Genomic DNA, 17482 nt, shown 5'->3' on the forward strand with positions numbered 1-17482 from the left:
GCATACGTACAGATCCTACTCTCGTCAACACTCTCACGACACCAGAGTACCCATGATCGGCGGTCTTGTGGTGTCTGTGGTAGCTTAGCCAGATTCATGATTGTTCTTGGTCCCGCTGCTAGCAGAGGGTCCCTAATGGTCCCTGGTGACACAGCAGGTGCGACATGTGCACAGATGTCGTACCTGGAAAGTGTTGGGTTGGCCACCATCGCTCTCGCTCGCACAACGCGTGGATCTAAAAGTGCGTCTGTACAACGCAGATGTCCAGATATTTCAGAGCCCACTGTTGAAAGTAGCAACACACCACTGATGGACTGTGACAGACATGTGCAACAGACGATCGATACATCTATCCGGCTTGCTGCAGTCCCACAAAGCGACCACACTTAAATGGCTGAAGCTGTGGGACAGTCGCCGGTGGGGCGTGTTAGTGCTGAAAAATGATTGCTGCAAACGCTGTTTGCCATTAAGCTCAGTTCAATTACTGACTGTAGACTCAAATCTGAGGGTACACAAATAAACTTCTGTGCCCTATTCGATCGCCGACGATCGTGACAAATGATTCAATAAAACTATAACCTCACAGTATACACGTATTATATACAGCCGTATCTGACGTCTTTCCGTGCTAATGTCATACCTTAGAAGTAATTACAGACGCTGCTTTTGGGCCTTGTATTATAAACAGGGCTTTCGCCATGTTTTGAGATAAGATAATTTTTTTTATTACTATGCGACTTAACTTCTGAGGTCATCAGTCCCCTAGAACTTAGAACTACTTAAACCTAACTAACCTAAAGTCATCACACGCATCCATGACCGAGGCAGGATTCGAACCTGCGACCGTAGCGGTAGCGCGGTTCCAGACTGTAGCGCCTAGAACTGCTCGGCCACTCCGGCCGGCGAAGATAATTTCAAAGGACATTAATGAATGCATTCACTGTCACACAGTTGTGTGAGTACCACGTTTTATGAATAGAACTCTACAGAATGTTCTAGAGGTAACACCAGCAATAGTTTTTTCATATGCTCCTGTATTCTGCCACTATTATCCCTGTAAATTGCTTTTGCCTACTAACTATCTCTATTTCTACTATCGTAAGACTGGCACAATTTTTCTGTCGTTGCTCTCAGTAACTTACGTTTGAAGATAACTGCTAATAAATCAGTGCAAGTGTATGAGTGAACGGTTCACACTGATCGACAAAGGCTGAAATCCTACCTTTCCTTGCTTATATGTGTAAAGTAGAAAATTGTCGTGGTGTTGTTTATTATCAACAATTATTTAACTAAAATTTCCATTTCATAGTTTACTGTTTAATTTATCATTATATTTTGTTAATATTTGACATGTTCTGAAATATTTTACATTCATACATGTGTCCAGTGCAATAAAAATAAAATCATTTTCAGTGCGATAGAATCCGCAGCTGCGATGAAGTTTTTGAAAGATTTCTTGATGCCTTCAGTTGCCATTCTCTTCATTTCACGAACGATTATACAATTTCGGCCTGAGGACATTCTCAAGTGTTTTATAGCTGATTTTTAGTAGTAAATTAAGTCATGTATGTGGTTCCTCCTGTGGTTCCAGGAGCAACGACACATATGACATAATTTATTACTAAAAATCATCCATAAAACAGTTTATAAATGGCCGAAAGCCGAAACTGTACATGAATTAAACAGAATGGGAGCTGAAGCCATCAAGAAATCTTTCAACAAAATAAAATATGCAGAACGAATACATGATTGATAAAGGGGATGTGTTATTATCAAGGAAAACACCGAGGGAGAGATGATACTTTTTCAGCAAACTGAGATTAATAAGGTACAAAGTAAAACACATTTTCTCTCTCTCTTTCTCCATTCAGTTTTTATTTAAAATTATCAAATACGTACATTATGAGTGTATTTGTGCTTATGAAAACAGAGCAAATAAATGAAAGCTAAGAAACAGTGGTTTGCTGCAATTGTTATGAAGTTCTAGAGCAACCCAACGGGCTGCAGAATCGTCAACTGGAATGAATCATCAGAATTTTTTTATTAATATTTATTCCTATCGATAACTGCCAATCTCATTTTCCCAACTGTGTACACTCTGTCAATAAATCCTAAGTACAATGTGGTGTGTGCTTACATGTGCTCAGTACCATATATTATATGCAGAAGATGAGAGACTGCTGGGATTTATTGTTCATTATCAATATGTACACCATAACACCTATCCTTTAAATAAAACACCAAGTACGTTATTGATATGGCAGCAACATACACAAAAACAGTTCCTAGGAAAAAGGAACCAATTACTATGAATGTATGTACATGCGAATACGTTGTACCATCAGTTTCAACAGACGGAGAGGTAATCTTCGAAGGTTTCTGAGTAGTAATCCGGAGAAACTCAACCTCTTCAAATGTAGAACCAGTTGACTTGCATCCTGGTGGTGGCAGGGAACAGTCACTCTTTTGCAAAACATCTGACCCATCGACAGGTTCACTGAACGTCGGTTCCAGTGGGTTTCTTGAGGTGGTTTCATCTGAAGTGGATACATCTCTGAATCATAAGCAGATAAATATATTAATATTTGCTATCGGTGTGACAGTGAGTATGCATCTTATTTATAGAATTCAGGGGGATAGGGTTATCATTAAACTTCCACTACTTGGGTCAGGGTGAACAGAAAACCATTTACTGTGTGGTTACCAAACGTTATAGGAATGATGTTCAGACTGTGCTCTGCAGCATTTGCGTTGTTAGTAGTGTTAGTGTCACGTCTTGCCGTTTGGCGTCTTTACCGATGCGGCAGTGTAAATTTGAAACACATGCATCAGTGCGCGTTACAGTTGCAGACAGTCAATATGAGTCTGGACAAGGTGACCAGGGCTTTGCTCGTAAGGCTGTTTTATCAAAACAACAGTAACAGTGCTGCTGCTCTTCACAAGTGTCGAAGTATTGAAGCAATACTGAGGGGTCCTCTCTCCGCACCAGGGTTGAAGAACATGATTAGGAAGTTCGAGCTATGTGGCGTTTTCAGAATTGTTCTTGGGAGAGGTCGACGGCCAATTGCGCAACAAACTGTCGAAGAAGTTCCTATTCCCATGACTGAGAATGCAGTGCGCAGTGTGCGATATACAAGTAGTGCACGAGCTGTGTTATGAGAGTTGTACATTATATGTTCCACCGTTCGATAAGTGCTGCGAAAAATTGTGAAATGGTATCTGCAGTGTGGTTCCAGACTGTCGTGGATGCAGATTGTCTTAACATTGAACACCGTTTGCAACCTGAAACGTTTTCAGGGTAAGCAACTGACAAATGTTACCATCTAACGTGAAAATTAAAATGTGTTGTTCTTAATGGCTTATTCGATATTTCTCTTCTCCGTGTACTGACAAATGTTTCCTCAAAGTTTCAATGTCCTACGATCACTTGTTTGTCCCAGGGGGCATCACAAGCAGTGAAAGCTTCGTTACAACCACCCTGTATATCTAACTGCTTTCCAGGCATTGCAGTCACTACTTAGTGGAAAGTGGACGATGATCTACATTCCAGTTACCACTTCCCTGTCTGAATAAATCTACCTGACCGAGATGTTACCAAAAGAAAGCCGCCAAAGCAGAGGCAATATTGGGCCCGCGAGTTCGTAGTGAATTCCTCTGTCGTAAGTAATTCAATAAATAAGATATTAGGAACTAGTTTTAAGCGTTTGTTGTTGTTATGAGTATTACATGAGTGTAATTACGTACGTGTAAGTGTTATTTGCATCACAAACAAGTTAAAATTGTGTGAAAGTACATTTTCTTCTTGCACCTACTTCCTAATATTAGGCCTGATTTTACACGCAAGAAACATATGAAAATAGCAATATACATTCATATTTCATTACATCTATTGCGTCTCATCCAGGTAACAGAAAGCTTACACCATTGTGTAAAGATTTTACCAAAGATGATCAAGTACTGATAGTTGAGGAACTTGGAAATAACCTGGTTAAAAGCGGAAAATTCATAATAGAGGTGACCGAGACAAAATCTAAGCAGGTGCTGAGCCCAGAAATACGGCTTTTGTGGAACCACGATCAGTCCCGTGTTTTCTCTACTATTACGTGAGTAAACATGGTGCTGCGGATGCTCCTTTAAACGGATGTCGAGTACATATGAGTGCTGTTCCAGTAGTTGCTGTAGGAAGATGTGAGACACCACGCTTAGGTTAACATCAGCGTTAATACAGACAGTTATAACCTAAATTAAATCGATAGAAACTGTCAGTTAATATTATAAAAATAGAGTGAAAGGTAAAATAAGTCTGCATCATCAGAATACAGGGGATAAAAAATAGAGAAAGTGATTTGTTACGGTGTATAGATGGTCTTATTACTTGGAAAGAAATTGTTATAATTCGTCTCAAAACTATAAAATGACAAGGATAGAAAATTTATATGTAAGTAGTTATAAATTAGCTGCACACTTATGTAGATACAGTATCGGTAGAGGAAGAGCTGTCACATTCATAAAACAGAAATATAAATAAAAAAATTTAGAAATAAATGAATTACGTATAGATCAGTGTACCGAAATATGTTCTTGTGAATTAATGTTGGGAAATGATATATCTGTGTTTGTCTGCGTAACTGCGAAATATCGATAAAAGTTTTTGATGCCTCATTGTGATATTCGTCGCACAGAATGACGGTATTATTGATTTTTTTGTGACTTTAAAGTCGATTTATCGAGGGAATTTGACAAGGAAACTGATCTAGTGGTACTTACAGCTACTTGTAAATTAGTCATAAATTTCCTTGCTCGACTTGCTGAAGATAATAATACCCTTACAGATAATGTACTCATACAACAAGTGGAATTTAAGTGGTAAGCGGATTATCAGATCATTATGTGCAGTGAATCACATTACAAAACATAGCTCCATATACAATTAAGAAACAGAATGATTTATGAAAGAACAAGCGATTATTTTAAAGAAAGCATAAAAATATTACCTGGAGTGATGTTTGCAATGAACCTAATGCTAGATTTAAATGTAAGATATTTATTAATAAATATGTATCCGATTTTGAATGTAGTTTTCGTGGAAAGATAATTAAATGCAATATTGGGAAGTCATTAAAGAGACCTGAGGTACTACAGGTATCATAGTATCTTCCAGATGAAAAAATTGGAAGAACTGATAATGTTATTAAAAGAGATTGATGTTGTAAACAGCACTGTAACAGTTTAAGAAAAGTTGTAGTAAAATCCTGGAGCATGTGCCTGCTGTCTGATATTGACTGACGAGACAATAAAATCAAATCTTTATAGGGTATTGTTAAAAGAGACATGGAAGGAACTCATGGCACATGATATCATTTTTCTTAAAAGAAAGTTCTTGCGTAGCAGTAATTTTTAAAAGTTTCTTTTGAGCAACTCGTGGAAACAGCTCAGAAGAGAAAGCAAATACAAATTAAAGAAACGATAGCGAAGGTATTTAGTGAAATTACAAGTGATCCTACTCTCTCCTCTGTAATATGGAATATTATTATGGTCCTAAAAGAGTCAGGTCTCTCCGCATCAGTTGTAGAATATTTCAGAATAAATGTAAATTTACTCCAGACCGGGACTCCAACGCGTATTCCCCGCTCGTCGCCAGCATTTGCCTTAGGTACTTCGTCTAACGCCTGCACGAGCGGCCAAAATCTCCATTTGTCCTGATGCCCTGGTATCTTCAGTCCCTGCTCGAGGCCTGGCCTGGTAAAAATTTTTATTTCTTCTGAAATATTCTGCAGCAGATACAGAACCCTAATCGCAGTTTTGGATTTCATTCTTAATCGAATACAGCTGCTGTTCGTCAACACAGTGTTTCAGACTGCGCTACAACATGTCTCTGAAAAGTAAAGTTTCCTGTTGGGTGATTAAGGTCACCTACAAAACAATATGAGTTCGTGGGCTAGTAACATGTACTGCGTTACTATGGAATGCGTAATTAATTCATGACATTTTCCAAGATGTGTTGAAATATGTTAGGCCTCTCTGTGCGAAAAGTGACTCCACAAATGTCAATAAACATAGCACTGTGACTCTCCTTATATCATATTCTACAATTCTGTTGAAGATAACGTTCTGTTTTTGCTGGCATCCCTTTGATCAGCTGCGAATATTAACCACAAGCTCATTCTACTTTCATTTACTTATGTAACTTATCAACAGTCCACATAGATTTGTGAGTGACAGGGACATTCGTAACTACAACACTAGAAGAACAAAACTGATCTGCACAGTCTGTGACTTCGGCACTGGTAGGGGTGAAATATAGCTCTATAAAACTCTTTGTTGGTACACCAATGGAAATATGATCTTTCATAGACAGAAAATGTCAATAATTAGTAATTTATGCGTAAAATACCTGTAGATGACCAGCATGTAATCAAATTAATTTTTTACTACTTGCTCAGTTGACACGTTCCACATCATAACGTTTATCATGAATATGACTTAATGAGTCTACGCTAATGTATTCTAGATATCTGTGAAGAGCACCAATTCATTTATTTTCTGTAGAGAACTGCGGAAAGCTATTTATAAAATTTCTGGAACAAACTTTAAGTAATTAATTTAGAAATATATTACAAGCTCCTACGTATGAGTCCAATATTTGTCGTAAAGAAAAGAATAAACTAACTACCCAACGTAAAGAAACGTTTAAGTAATCATTCTTCCCATACGTGAATAGAATGAGAGGAAGTCTTAATAACTAATACAATGGGACGTACCATCTGCCATGCACTTCACAGGGGTTTGCAGAGTAATGATGTTCCAGAAATATTGCGACAGACTTCAACGGATAGCAGAAGTAGTCTTGAGGAACAAATCTAGGACAGGAACCCGTGTCCGGAAACGTCGTCCAACGGCGCTACAGGGCATCGAAGTTACATGCACCGGAACCTGCTACTAGGCCTCCCGTTCGGCAGCAGACGCCATGTACGCTGACGGACTGTAGGCGGAACATCTCGCAATGTTCTTTGACTGTCACGATGACCAGTGTACAAGGCATAACTAGCTGCTGCGTAGAAAGGCCTTCTCTCCTACTGATGGAATGCTCTGTTGCTCTGGCAGATAACGGTTTTGGACACAGGTTTCCATCCGTAATACAATTTTCTCCTAGAACCCTCTAAAATCTCAAATGTTTTTCGGTATACAGTGGAAAAATAAAGTTCAGATGGTAATCAGTGTCCGAAACTGTCATCTACCAAGACAGAAGACAATCGCATTCACTGGAAATAAGTCCTGTCTTCGCAGCAGCTAGCTCCATCTTCTCCACAGGTCATAGTGACAATGAGCCGCGGTAACTGAATGGCAAACAAAATTGCGAGACATGCCGACTATGGTCCGTCAGCGTACAAAGTCCCGTTTGCTGTCGACAGCTGGTCTTGTGGCAGGCGCCGGTACCTTTAACTTCGACGCTCTGTAGCGTCGTTGAATGACTTTCCTGACACGAGTGCCCATCATCAATTTTTTCCTCAAGCTACTCTCTACCACCATTCGAAATTTGTCGCAACTTTTTTAGGACACCATGTATATGTAGATCGACACTGCGATTTTTTGTGCAGGGCAAAATGTTGTGTGATACGATGCTACAGACGTGTACCTAATTCATTTTATAATTGGTGTACATGGTTGAGGAGTTATATGACATCGAATATTGTCCTTAATTGTTGGACAAACTCGTTTAGTTCCTACTAGTTGCACGGATTCTACCAAATCGCTAAAACAAACAAATGTGTTTTCATTAACATGTGCTGCTGAAAGTGAATCATACCATCTAGGAACTCAAAAGAATAGCCCAGTACCTCGCCTGTGCCCATGGCTGAATTCTCTAATAGAACAAATGACGGCACTTTGAATACACGGCTTGCTCGAACGTAATCAGAACTGCGCCAGCGATGAATGCTGCCATGAGAATACTCACAACGGAACTGCATCTGTGGACTCGCCACCTGGGAAGTCATCAAAATATGGAGCAGTATCGTCAATGATAGGGAACTGTACTGCACCTTGGAGTGCTGGAAACGAAACAAAAGCATGCTCTTCAGCCATTTATAGCACTGTCATGGCACGTTAATAATACCGCACACTAATAGAGCTACATTTGTAAAAAGTAATTTGGTTTTACCTGATATATCTCCGATGTTATACTTACCTAGTGAAAAGCAGTTGTGTTAGTTAAGTGGAAAGTCATTTAATGCCAAAGAAGTCACCTATAACTCCATGCAAAAAAGAACAGTGGGCATCATTTTAAGAATCTGAAAAAAACGTACTGACAGGAACATTTACGGAAGATGGCATAGCGTCAGTTGATATGTGGTTGAATTCTTTACCTTGAACTTCCACTGAAGAGAAAACTGCTGCGAACATAAACTAAAGGTACTGTTCTCTCCATAATCGCACTCTGCCCTCTATCTATCTACTACCATTTCTCAGTACAATCGTTAACAGTCATGTTTAGTATTTTGCGATTTTAGCCGATTTCTCTATATGGGGTTACTGAGAGTCCTTATTGCATGCGACAGCGAGTGACAATGAGGTTAACTTCAGGAAAGCATCGCAGAAAGCAACTTTTTAAATTATGTGACATTGTCATGTCCGAAGATCCATGGATCCATTGCAACAGGTGGAGGACTTTGTAATATTTTTTGTCATTCACCATTACTACTGAACAGATCTACTGATCTAGTGGTCATTGTATTGTACAAACAAAGTAAAATCGGTAGTACTGCTCCTTCGGCACGTTTTTATATCTAGTTAGTAAAGCAAACATTTCTCGTCGTAATTTTATACTTATCAGTCGTGTTAATGTGAGTATAATATCCCCAAAGTTTCTACACGTATTTCAAACTCGGTAAGATTGTCTGCCGTGAGTAATGAGTGTAATGGGAAGGGCCACTACGAGGGAAGTGTGTGGATATTATGTTGGGAATGTGGGTCTCACAGGGAGCGTGAAAGGGATAAATCCCTGCAGTCGCTCTATCGTCTGTGCTCTCGGTGGCTCAGTTGGATAGAGCGTATGCCATGTAAGCAGGAGATTCCGGATTCGAGTTCCGGTCGAGGCACACATTTTCAACTGTCCCCGTTGATGTATATCAATGCCTGTCACAGCTTAGGGTCTTATTTTATTCATCATTTCATTCTAAGAGAGCTCCATGGTCACCGATGGTATCTGTTCTTTCCGACATGTCCGAGAGAACAGATACCATCTTCATACAGAAATGTGTGCCTTGTGAGAGGTTCCTCGACCACTGCCCACCATAATTTTTAACTCTCTGCGCAAAATCATTGCGCTAAACCGACTGCTGACAGCACTTTCGAACTCAAGAACTATTCGTTCCGCTGATTTCATGCGATTCCTCACAACCACTAACCACAATTCTCGACGGTAGCTATACATCGACATATATGATCTATCTCAGCTTGATTTAGCTGCGACTGTTTCTTCGTGTTTCCACCTCAAAGTCACAGCATCAGCAGTAGACTTGGGCAGCTTTAGGCTGTTGAAATGTTACTGATGGATTTGTTACTCAGGTAATATCCCATGATTAGTCCAGTTTCAAAGTCACTAAGCTATCCGGAACGACTTATTCTACTGTTACTGCTTCTGTACTGAAAACACAATACTCATGTGTCCTTTCGTACTGTCGGGTCAGCCTCTCGTGATAACTAGTGATCAATTCCGTATTACATGGGTTTGCCCGTATAGTTTTGATCAGAAAGTAAATGAATACAGGATGGGTCGTCAGAGCAACTGTACGTAAGTAGCATTAGCATATTGAAAATCTGCGATAGTATACTCAGCCTCCCCGTAGAAATAGTAGACGATTGAGTGGAAAAAGAGGACAAGTTCTGACAGAAGTATAGTGACAGCCAACAGGATTACCAGCAATAGTGAAAATTATTGTCAGATCTAAAGGAGTTCCCTTCTTATGGAGACTATTACTGGTAAGAATGATCGTAATTTAGCCACGATTTCACCATGTAAACATGTGTAGCACTTGTTTAGGTAGGGTATACAAGGGCATTAACAGCCTCAGACGTTGAGTGATCATTGTGAAGGATACGGAGGTGCCGCGTAGCCATTGATGCGGCATTATCAGCACCTGACCGAGTTTAGAAGTGGTCACATGTTAAGCCCTCACTTGGCCGAGTGGTCGAATCGTGCAACATCCATATTTGTGGGGTTTTCGGATGTGGCAGTGGCTAAATGTTGGACTGCATGACAACGGAATGGCACGCATACTTCTCATGTTTCTGGTTGACGACATTTGACCAGTACAATAAAAGAACACTGCGCTGCACGTCAAGCACATCGAACCCCTTCACATCTGTGCCTACCATCCGAGAGCAAGTAATGTACTCCTTGCATCATTCTGTTGCATACCGGACCATTACACGTAAACTAGCTGCAACTGGACAAGGGAGTTACTGTATAATGCGTGAGCTGTTGTAAACACCACAACACATACAGCTGCTTTTCAAGTGGTGCCTTAGCCGGGAAGCATGAAAAGCTGATGAATGGCATCTCGCTGTAATCGGCGATGATTCATGTTGTGCTCTACCCCGGATGTCGATCTTGAATATAACGGTGACCCAATTCTTTCAGTGTTTTTGGGAGGCACAGAGGTGATATACCTGGCGTCATGGTGTTGGAGAACCATCAGGTACAGCTTTATGTCACGGCTGGTAGAATGGAAGTGACTGAACAAACTCTGACGCCGCTACGGTACGACACGTGCATCTTGCTTTCTAACGTGTTATCGCTCATGAGACGGTATCGTGGTGCCATTTTTGAAGACTCACCTACACTTGCCACCTATCTCTATGAATAGTTTGCAAGATGTGGAGGTACTCCAGCAGCCAACAAGATCCTTACATCAGTCTGCGATGGAGCATTTGGGAACCCAGCTCAGATGTCAACTCCGTCTCAGAGCCAATATCCACGATATCAAGTACCAGTTACAACAGTTGAGGGCCATCTAGCTTCAGGAGATGATGGAACTCGCCTCAGCCGAATAAGTGTACGCATCCAGGCCAGAGACATCTACATCTACATTTATACTCCGCAAGCCACACATCGATGTGTGGCGGAGGGCACTTTACATCCCACTGTCATTACCGCCCTTTCCTGTTCCAGTCGCGTATGGTTCGTGGGAAGAACGACTGCCGGAAAGCCTCCGTGCGCGCTCGAATCTCTCTAATTTACATTCTGGATCTCCTCAGGAGGTATAAATAGGGAAGCAATATATTCGATAGCTCATCCAGAAACTCACGCTCTCGAAACCTGGACAGCAAGCTACACCGCGATGCAGACCACCTCTCTTGCAGAGTCTGCCACTTGAGTTTGCTAAACATCTCCGTAACGCTATCACGGTTACCAAATAACCCTTTGACGAAACGCGCAGCTCTTATTTGGATCTTCTCTATCTCCTCTGTCACCCCAACCTGCTACGGATCCCACACTGATTAGCAATACTCAAGTATAGGTCGAACGAGTGTTTTGTAAGCCAAATCCTTTGTTGATGGACTACATTTTCTAAGGACTCTCCCAATGAATCTCAACCTGGCACCCGAAGTACCAACAATTAATTTTATATGATCACTCCACATCAAATCGTTCCGTACGCATATTCCCAGATATTTTACAGAAGTAACTGCTTCCAGTGTTTGTTCCGCTATCATATAATCATACAATAAAGGATCCTTCTTTCTATGTATTCGCAATACATTACATTTGTCTATTTTAAGGGTCATTTGCCACTTCCTGCACCAAGTGCCTATCCGCTGCAGATCTTCCTGCATTTCGATGCAATTTTCTAATGCTGCAACTTCTCTGTATACTACAGCATCATACGAGAAAAGCCGCATGGAACTTCCGACATTGTCTACTAGGTCATATATATATATATAGCAGTGGTCCCATAAAACTCCCCTGTGGCATCCCAGAGGTTACTTTAACGTCTGTAGACGTCTCTCCATTGAGAACAACATGCTGTGTTCTGTTTTCTAAAAACTCTTCCATCCAGCCACACAGATGGTCTGATGTTCCGTAGGCTCTTACCTTGTTTAACAGGCGACAGTGCGGAACCGTATCGAACGCCTTCCGGAAGTCAAGGAAAATGGCATCTACCTGGGAGCCCGTATCTAATACTTTCTGGGTCTCATGTACAAATAACGTGAGTTGGGTCTCACACGATCGCTGTTTCCGGAATCCGTGTTGATTCCTACAGACTCTGGGTTTTCAGAAACGACATGATACGCGAGAAAAAAACATGTTCTAAAATTCTTCAACAGATCGACGTCAGTGATATAGGTCTATAGTTTTGCACATCTGCTCGTCGACCCGTCTTGAAGACTGGGACCATCTGTGCTCTTTTCCAATCATTTGGAACCTTCCGTTCCTCTAGAGACTTGTGGTACACGGCTGTTAGGAGGGGGCAAGTTCTTTCGCGTAATCAGTGTAGAACTGAATTGGTATCGCGTCAGGTCCAGTGGACTTTCCTCTGTTGAGTTATTTCAGTTGCTTTTCTATTCCTTGGACATTTATTTCGATGTCAGCCCTTTTTACGTTCGTGCGAGGATTTATAGAAGGAACTGCAGTGAGGTCTTCCTCTGTGAATCATCTTTGGAAAAAGGTGTTCAGTATTTCAGCTTCACGGGTGTCATCCTCTGTTTCAATGCCATTAACATCCCAAAATGTCTGGATATGCTGTTTCGATCCACTTACTGATTTAACGTAAGACCAGAACTTCCTAGGATTTTCTGTCAAGTCGATACATAGAATTTTAGTTTTGAATTCACTGAACGCTTCACGCATAGCCCTCCTTATGCTAACTTTGACATCGTTTAGCTCCTGTTTGTCTGAGAGGTTTTGGCTACGTTTAAACTTGGAGTGAAGCTCTCTTTGCTTTCGCAGTAGTTTCCTAACTTTTTGTTGAACCACGGTGGGCTTTTTCCGTCCCTCACAGTTTTACACAGCACGTACTTGTCTAAAACGCATTTTACGATTGCCCTGAACTTTTTCCATAAACACTCAACATTGTCAGTGTCGGAACAGAAATTTTCGTTACGATCTGTTGGGTAGTCTGAAATCTGCCTGCTGTTACTCTTGCTAAACAGATAAACCTTCCTCACTTTTTTTATATTCCTATTTACTTCCATATTCAGGGATGCTGCAACGGCCTTCTGATCTCTGATTCCCTGTTCTGCTCTTACAGAGTCGAAAAGTTCGGGTCTGTTTGTTATCAGTAGGTCCAAGATGTTACCTCCACGAGTTGGTTCTCTGTTTAATTGCTCGAGGTAATTTTAGGATAGTTCACTCAGTATAATGTCACTCGATGCTCTGTCCCTACCACCCGTCCTAAACATCTGAATGTCCCAGTCTGTATCTGGTAAATTGAAATCGCCACTTAAGACTGTAACATGCTGAGGAAATTTATGTGAAATGTATTCCAAATTTTCTCTCAGTTCTTCTGCCACTAATGCTGCGGAGTCGGGAGGTCGGTAAAAGGAGCCAATTATTAACCTAGCTCGGTTGTTGAGTACAACCTCCACCAACAATAATTAACAGGAACTACCCACTTCTGTTTCACTACAAGATAAACCACTACCAACAGCGACAAACACGCCACCACCGGTTGCATGCAATCTATCCTTTCTAAACACCGTCTGAGCCTTTGTAAAAATTTCGGCAGAATTTACCTCTGGCTTCAGCCCGCTTTCCGTACCTATAACGATTTCAGCTTCGGTGCTTTCTATCAGCGCTTGAGGTTCCGGTACTTAACCAACGCAGCTTCGACAGTTTACAATTACAATACTGATTGCTGCTTGGTCCCTGCATGTCCTGACTTTGTACCGCACCCTTTGAGGCTGTTGCCCTTTCTGTACTTGCCCGAGGCCATATAACTTAAAAAACCGCCCAGTCCACGCCACACAGTCCCTGCTACCCGTGTAGCCGCCTGTTGTGTGTAGAGGACTCCTGACCTATCCAGCGGAACTCGAAACCCCACCACCCTATGGCGCAAGTCCAGGAATCTGCAGCCCGCACGGTCGCAGAACCGTCTCAGCCTCTGATTCGGACCCTCCACTCGGCTCTGTACCAAAGGTTCGCAGTCAGTCCCGTCGGCAATGCTGCAGATGGTGAGCTCTGCTTTCATCCCGCTAGCGAGACTGGGAGTCTTCACCATATCAAATAGCCGCCGGAAGCCTGAGAGGATTTTCTCCGATCCATAGCGACACACATCATTGGTGCCGACATGAGCGACCACCTGCAGATGGGTGCACCCTGTACCCTTCATGGCATCCGGAAGGACCCTTTCCACATCTGGAATGACTCACCCCGATATGCACACGGTGTGCACATTGGTGTTCTTCCCATCCCTTGCAGCCATATCCCAAAGGGGCCCCATTACGCGCCTGACGTTGGAGCTCCCAACTACCAGTAAGTCCACCCTCTACGACCGCCAGGATCTTGCAGACTGAGGGGCAACCTCTGGAACATGACAAGCAGCCATGCCAGGTCAAAGATCAGTATCAGCCTGAGACAGAGCCTGAAACCGGTTCGTCAGACAAACTGGAGAGGCCTTTCGTTCAGCCCTCCGGAATGTCTTTCGCCCCCTGCCACACCTTGAGACGACCTCCCACTTTACCACAGGTGAGGGATCAGCCTCAATGCGGGCAGTATCCCGGGCAACCAGAGTCGTAGTTCGATCGGGGGATGCGTGGGACGAGCTGGCTGTCAACGACAAACCCCCGTTCGGACCCCTACAGTGATGCCCATTGGCAACAGCCTCAAGCTGTGTGACCGAAGCCAAACTGCCTAAAGCTGGGGGCGAAGGAATGACAACTCAGCCCGCATTCGAACACAGCAGTCGCAGTCCCTATCTATGCTAAATACTGTTGTGCAAAGAACGTCTGAATTAATCTAAAGAGAGCACTAACAATTCGACACAAAATTTAAACGGTTATTAAAATACAAGACTGCCTAGTAAATGCAGTAATTCTGCTACTTGCGCACGCTGACACACTGCTCGGCGGCGTAAGGATAACTGTACTGTCAGTAAGGTAGAATGACTATTTGAAAGAAATAAACAAATGACAGACGACTACGCTACCTTACACGTCACAGATATTAAAATGCAAATCTGCCCCTGCTAAATACTAAACTACACAATGATTTGACGGATTTGACTAAACAAGTGTGCTAAGAACACTCAAACAAATTTTCCACTTGACTACTACACTTATATGAATGCTAAATAAGCCAGTTGCTGATAATTGCACACTGCTGACACACTGCTCGGCGGCAGAAGGCAGTGCAGCATCTTACCTATATGTGGCGTCATATTGCCAAGTTTTCTAAATTTGACTCAGTTTTGAAATCGCTGAAGTAAAATGTCCTCTCAACTCATTAAGTTTAAATGCCTTTGTCCTCCTCTTCTGTGCGGTTAATTTTTTTTTTGTTTGGTCAGGCTGTGTATTTCCATTTCCCTCTACAGCAAAACCTGATTGATTCGCATGCGTGTCCTGCAACTACCGTATCCTTACATACAAGATGAACTCAAACGACCGGCAGTGAAAACGTATTGAGGGGAAGCTGAAATCAAATACCCGTCCACTCACGCATTTTTTCTGGTTCCCATGGTATCCATAAAATGTTACAGAGAACTACTAGGATAGTTTCCTTGAAAAGTCCACACTATGTTCCTTTCCGCAGCCGTGCCCAATCCGACTTTGTGCCCCATATAATTATTTCGTTGTAGATTGGGAAGTGAATTCTCAACTTAATGTCCAGAAAATGATCACATCGCAGAATGATAAACTTATGTGCCTCGTGAATATATCGAATGTATGACAACAGTGAAATGAAGACTTGACTATAATTACACACCGTTACTGGACCGTTGTTCTCTCACATTTCATATCAACAACTAAATATGATGACCAGTACCTAAATCCAATAGGGATGGAAGAAAAGAAACATCAAGTGGCACACAATGTAACCAGGTCAAAAGGATACCTTGTAATGTATTTCATTTATGTCACCAGAAAGACAAGTGTACACAAAGAGACGGTTGGTACGTAAATAGTTGTTCAAGTTGAAGCACTCATATACCTCGTTACAAGTTACTATCGTTTCTTATAGCATTAATCTAGTGAGAGACACACTCCGGTGATTCGGTTGGCAATGACTTCAAATTCCTCATCATTTCTGCAAGCTACGAGTAAGTTACACAATTTAACATACCATCGATGTCAAAGTTATGTGTGTTAGACCATTAGCTACTGTAGATATTAATGTGGAAGGAAACCTGTTCGAGCCTCGCTACTTGAAGAATCCCAGCTTTAGCCAAAGATATATTGATTGATGACAAGTACCCGTATCAGAATTCAAACACTTTATAACATACCTTATCAGACGGGAATAAAAAATTATAGTTGTAATGTTGTAAAGAGACTTACCATTGACAAGAAGAAAGGCGACGAACCAATCGAAGACTTTCATTTTAGCTGAGAACTCCTTCGCTGTGATGTACGCACTGCAAGGCAACTGACAACCGAATAAGCTTTACTCTCTGCACTCACTGCTGAATGGTCGGCAGCTGACTCACTGGCGATGTGTCACAACTCTGTAGTGGAGGGCAGTATTCCTCGTTCCAAAGTTTATCACGTACTTCCCCGCTGCTGCGATCGTGACTCACGTAGTGAATTCCACAGAACAGATAATCAAGTACATAAGAACTCAGTTGAATTTATTTTAAGTTTTAGTTATTTTTGAGTATATTGAATCTAAAAAAACCAGTGTCTAGATAAATTTTCCATTTCAGCTGGTCCCATTTTTCCCACATTCAGTCAATAAATATTTACTTTAACACATATCTACGTTTACACGTATTGCATTCATGACCATAGGTGTAAACTTCACTTCGTAGCGAGTCGCTACATTGTGTTGCATACTGATTATAAAACCTTTCGAATGGCTTAAGCAATGATCGATTGACAGTTTGGCCATCTAGTCCAGCAGCATTGCCTTCAGGAAACCAAAGATGTACTAAATACTAAAAAAATGATATAACTCCGCCAGAACAGGTCATGAAGGCCCAACGGTGCCAACCGACCGCCGTGTCATCCTCAGTCCACAGGCGTCACTTGATGCGGGCATGGATGGCATGTGGTCAGCAGACCGCTCTCCTGGCCGTATGTCAGATTACGAAACGGGTAATCCTGAAGTAAATACTGAATATTATTTACCATTCGTCAGCACTATTACCATTTAGCAGTCTAAGGGAACAAAAGACACAAAGCTGACAACAACTCATGTGATATAAAGCCACAGTAATTTGCAGCTCTAAGGTTTACGCTTTGCAGAGTATTGAGACTGCTTTACCGGTCGATGCATTTCCACACTAAAGTCGTATTGTAGAACAGTGAACTGTGCAAATGGAAT

At 41.8% G+C, this 17482-nt stretch overlaps 1 protein-coding gene across 1 annotated transcript; it reads right to left on the reverse strand.

Moving 5' to 3' along the window:
• Positions 1-2092: 2092 nt before the first annotated feature.
• Positions 2093-16547, reverse strand: LOC126185183 (uncharacterized). Its single transcript, XM_049928043.1, has 3 exons — positions 16498-16547; positions 7958-8051; positions 2093-2554 (listed from the first exon to the last, which is right to left on the reverse strand). The coding sequence occupies exons 1-3, from the start codon at positions 16538-16540 to the stop codon at positions 2188-2190; spliced, it is 504 nt and encodes a 167-aa protein (XP_049784000.1). The 5' UTR covers positions 16541-16547; the 3' UTR covers positions 2093-2187.
• Between the last annotated feature and the right edge of the window lie 935 nt (positions 16548-17482).

This window comes from Schistocerca cancellata, chromosome 4 (assembly GCF_023864275.1).
Source record: "Schistocerca cancellata isolate TAMUIC-IGC-003103 chromosome 4, iqSchCanc2.1, whole genome shotgun sequence".
NCBI lineage: Eukaryota > Metazoa > Arthropoda > Insecta > Orthoptera > Acrididae > Schistocerca > Schistocerca cancellata.

Bases quoted from the DNA above. Each gene is read 5' to 3' on its own strand.
- LOC126185183 (XM_049928043.1), bottom strand. From the start codon at position 16,540: ATGAAAGTCTTCGATTGGTTCGTCGCCTTTCTTCTTGTCAATG. The intron at 8,052-16,497 runs GTAAGTCTCTTT...TTTCGTTTCCAG, and splicing joins CGCCTTTCTTCTTGTCAATG to CACTCCAAGGTGCAGTACAG. The intron at 2,555-7,957 runs GTGAGTATTCTC...CTTATGATTCAG, and splicing joins TCCACAGATGCAGTTCCGTT to AGATGTATCCACTTCAGATG.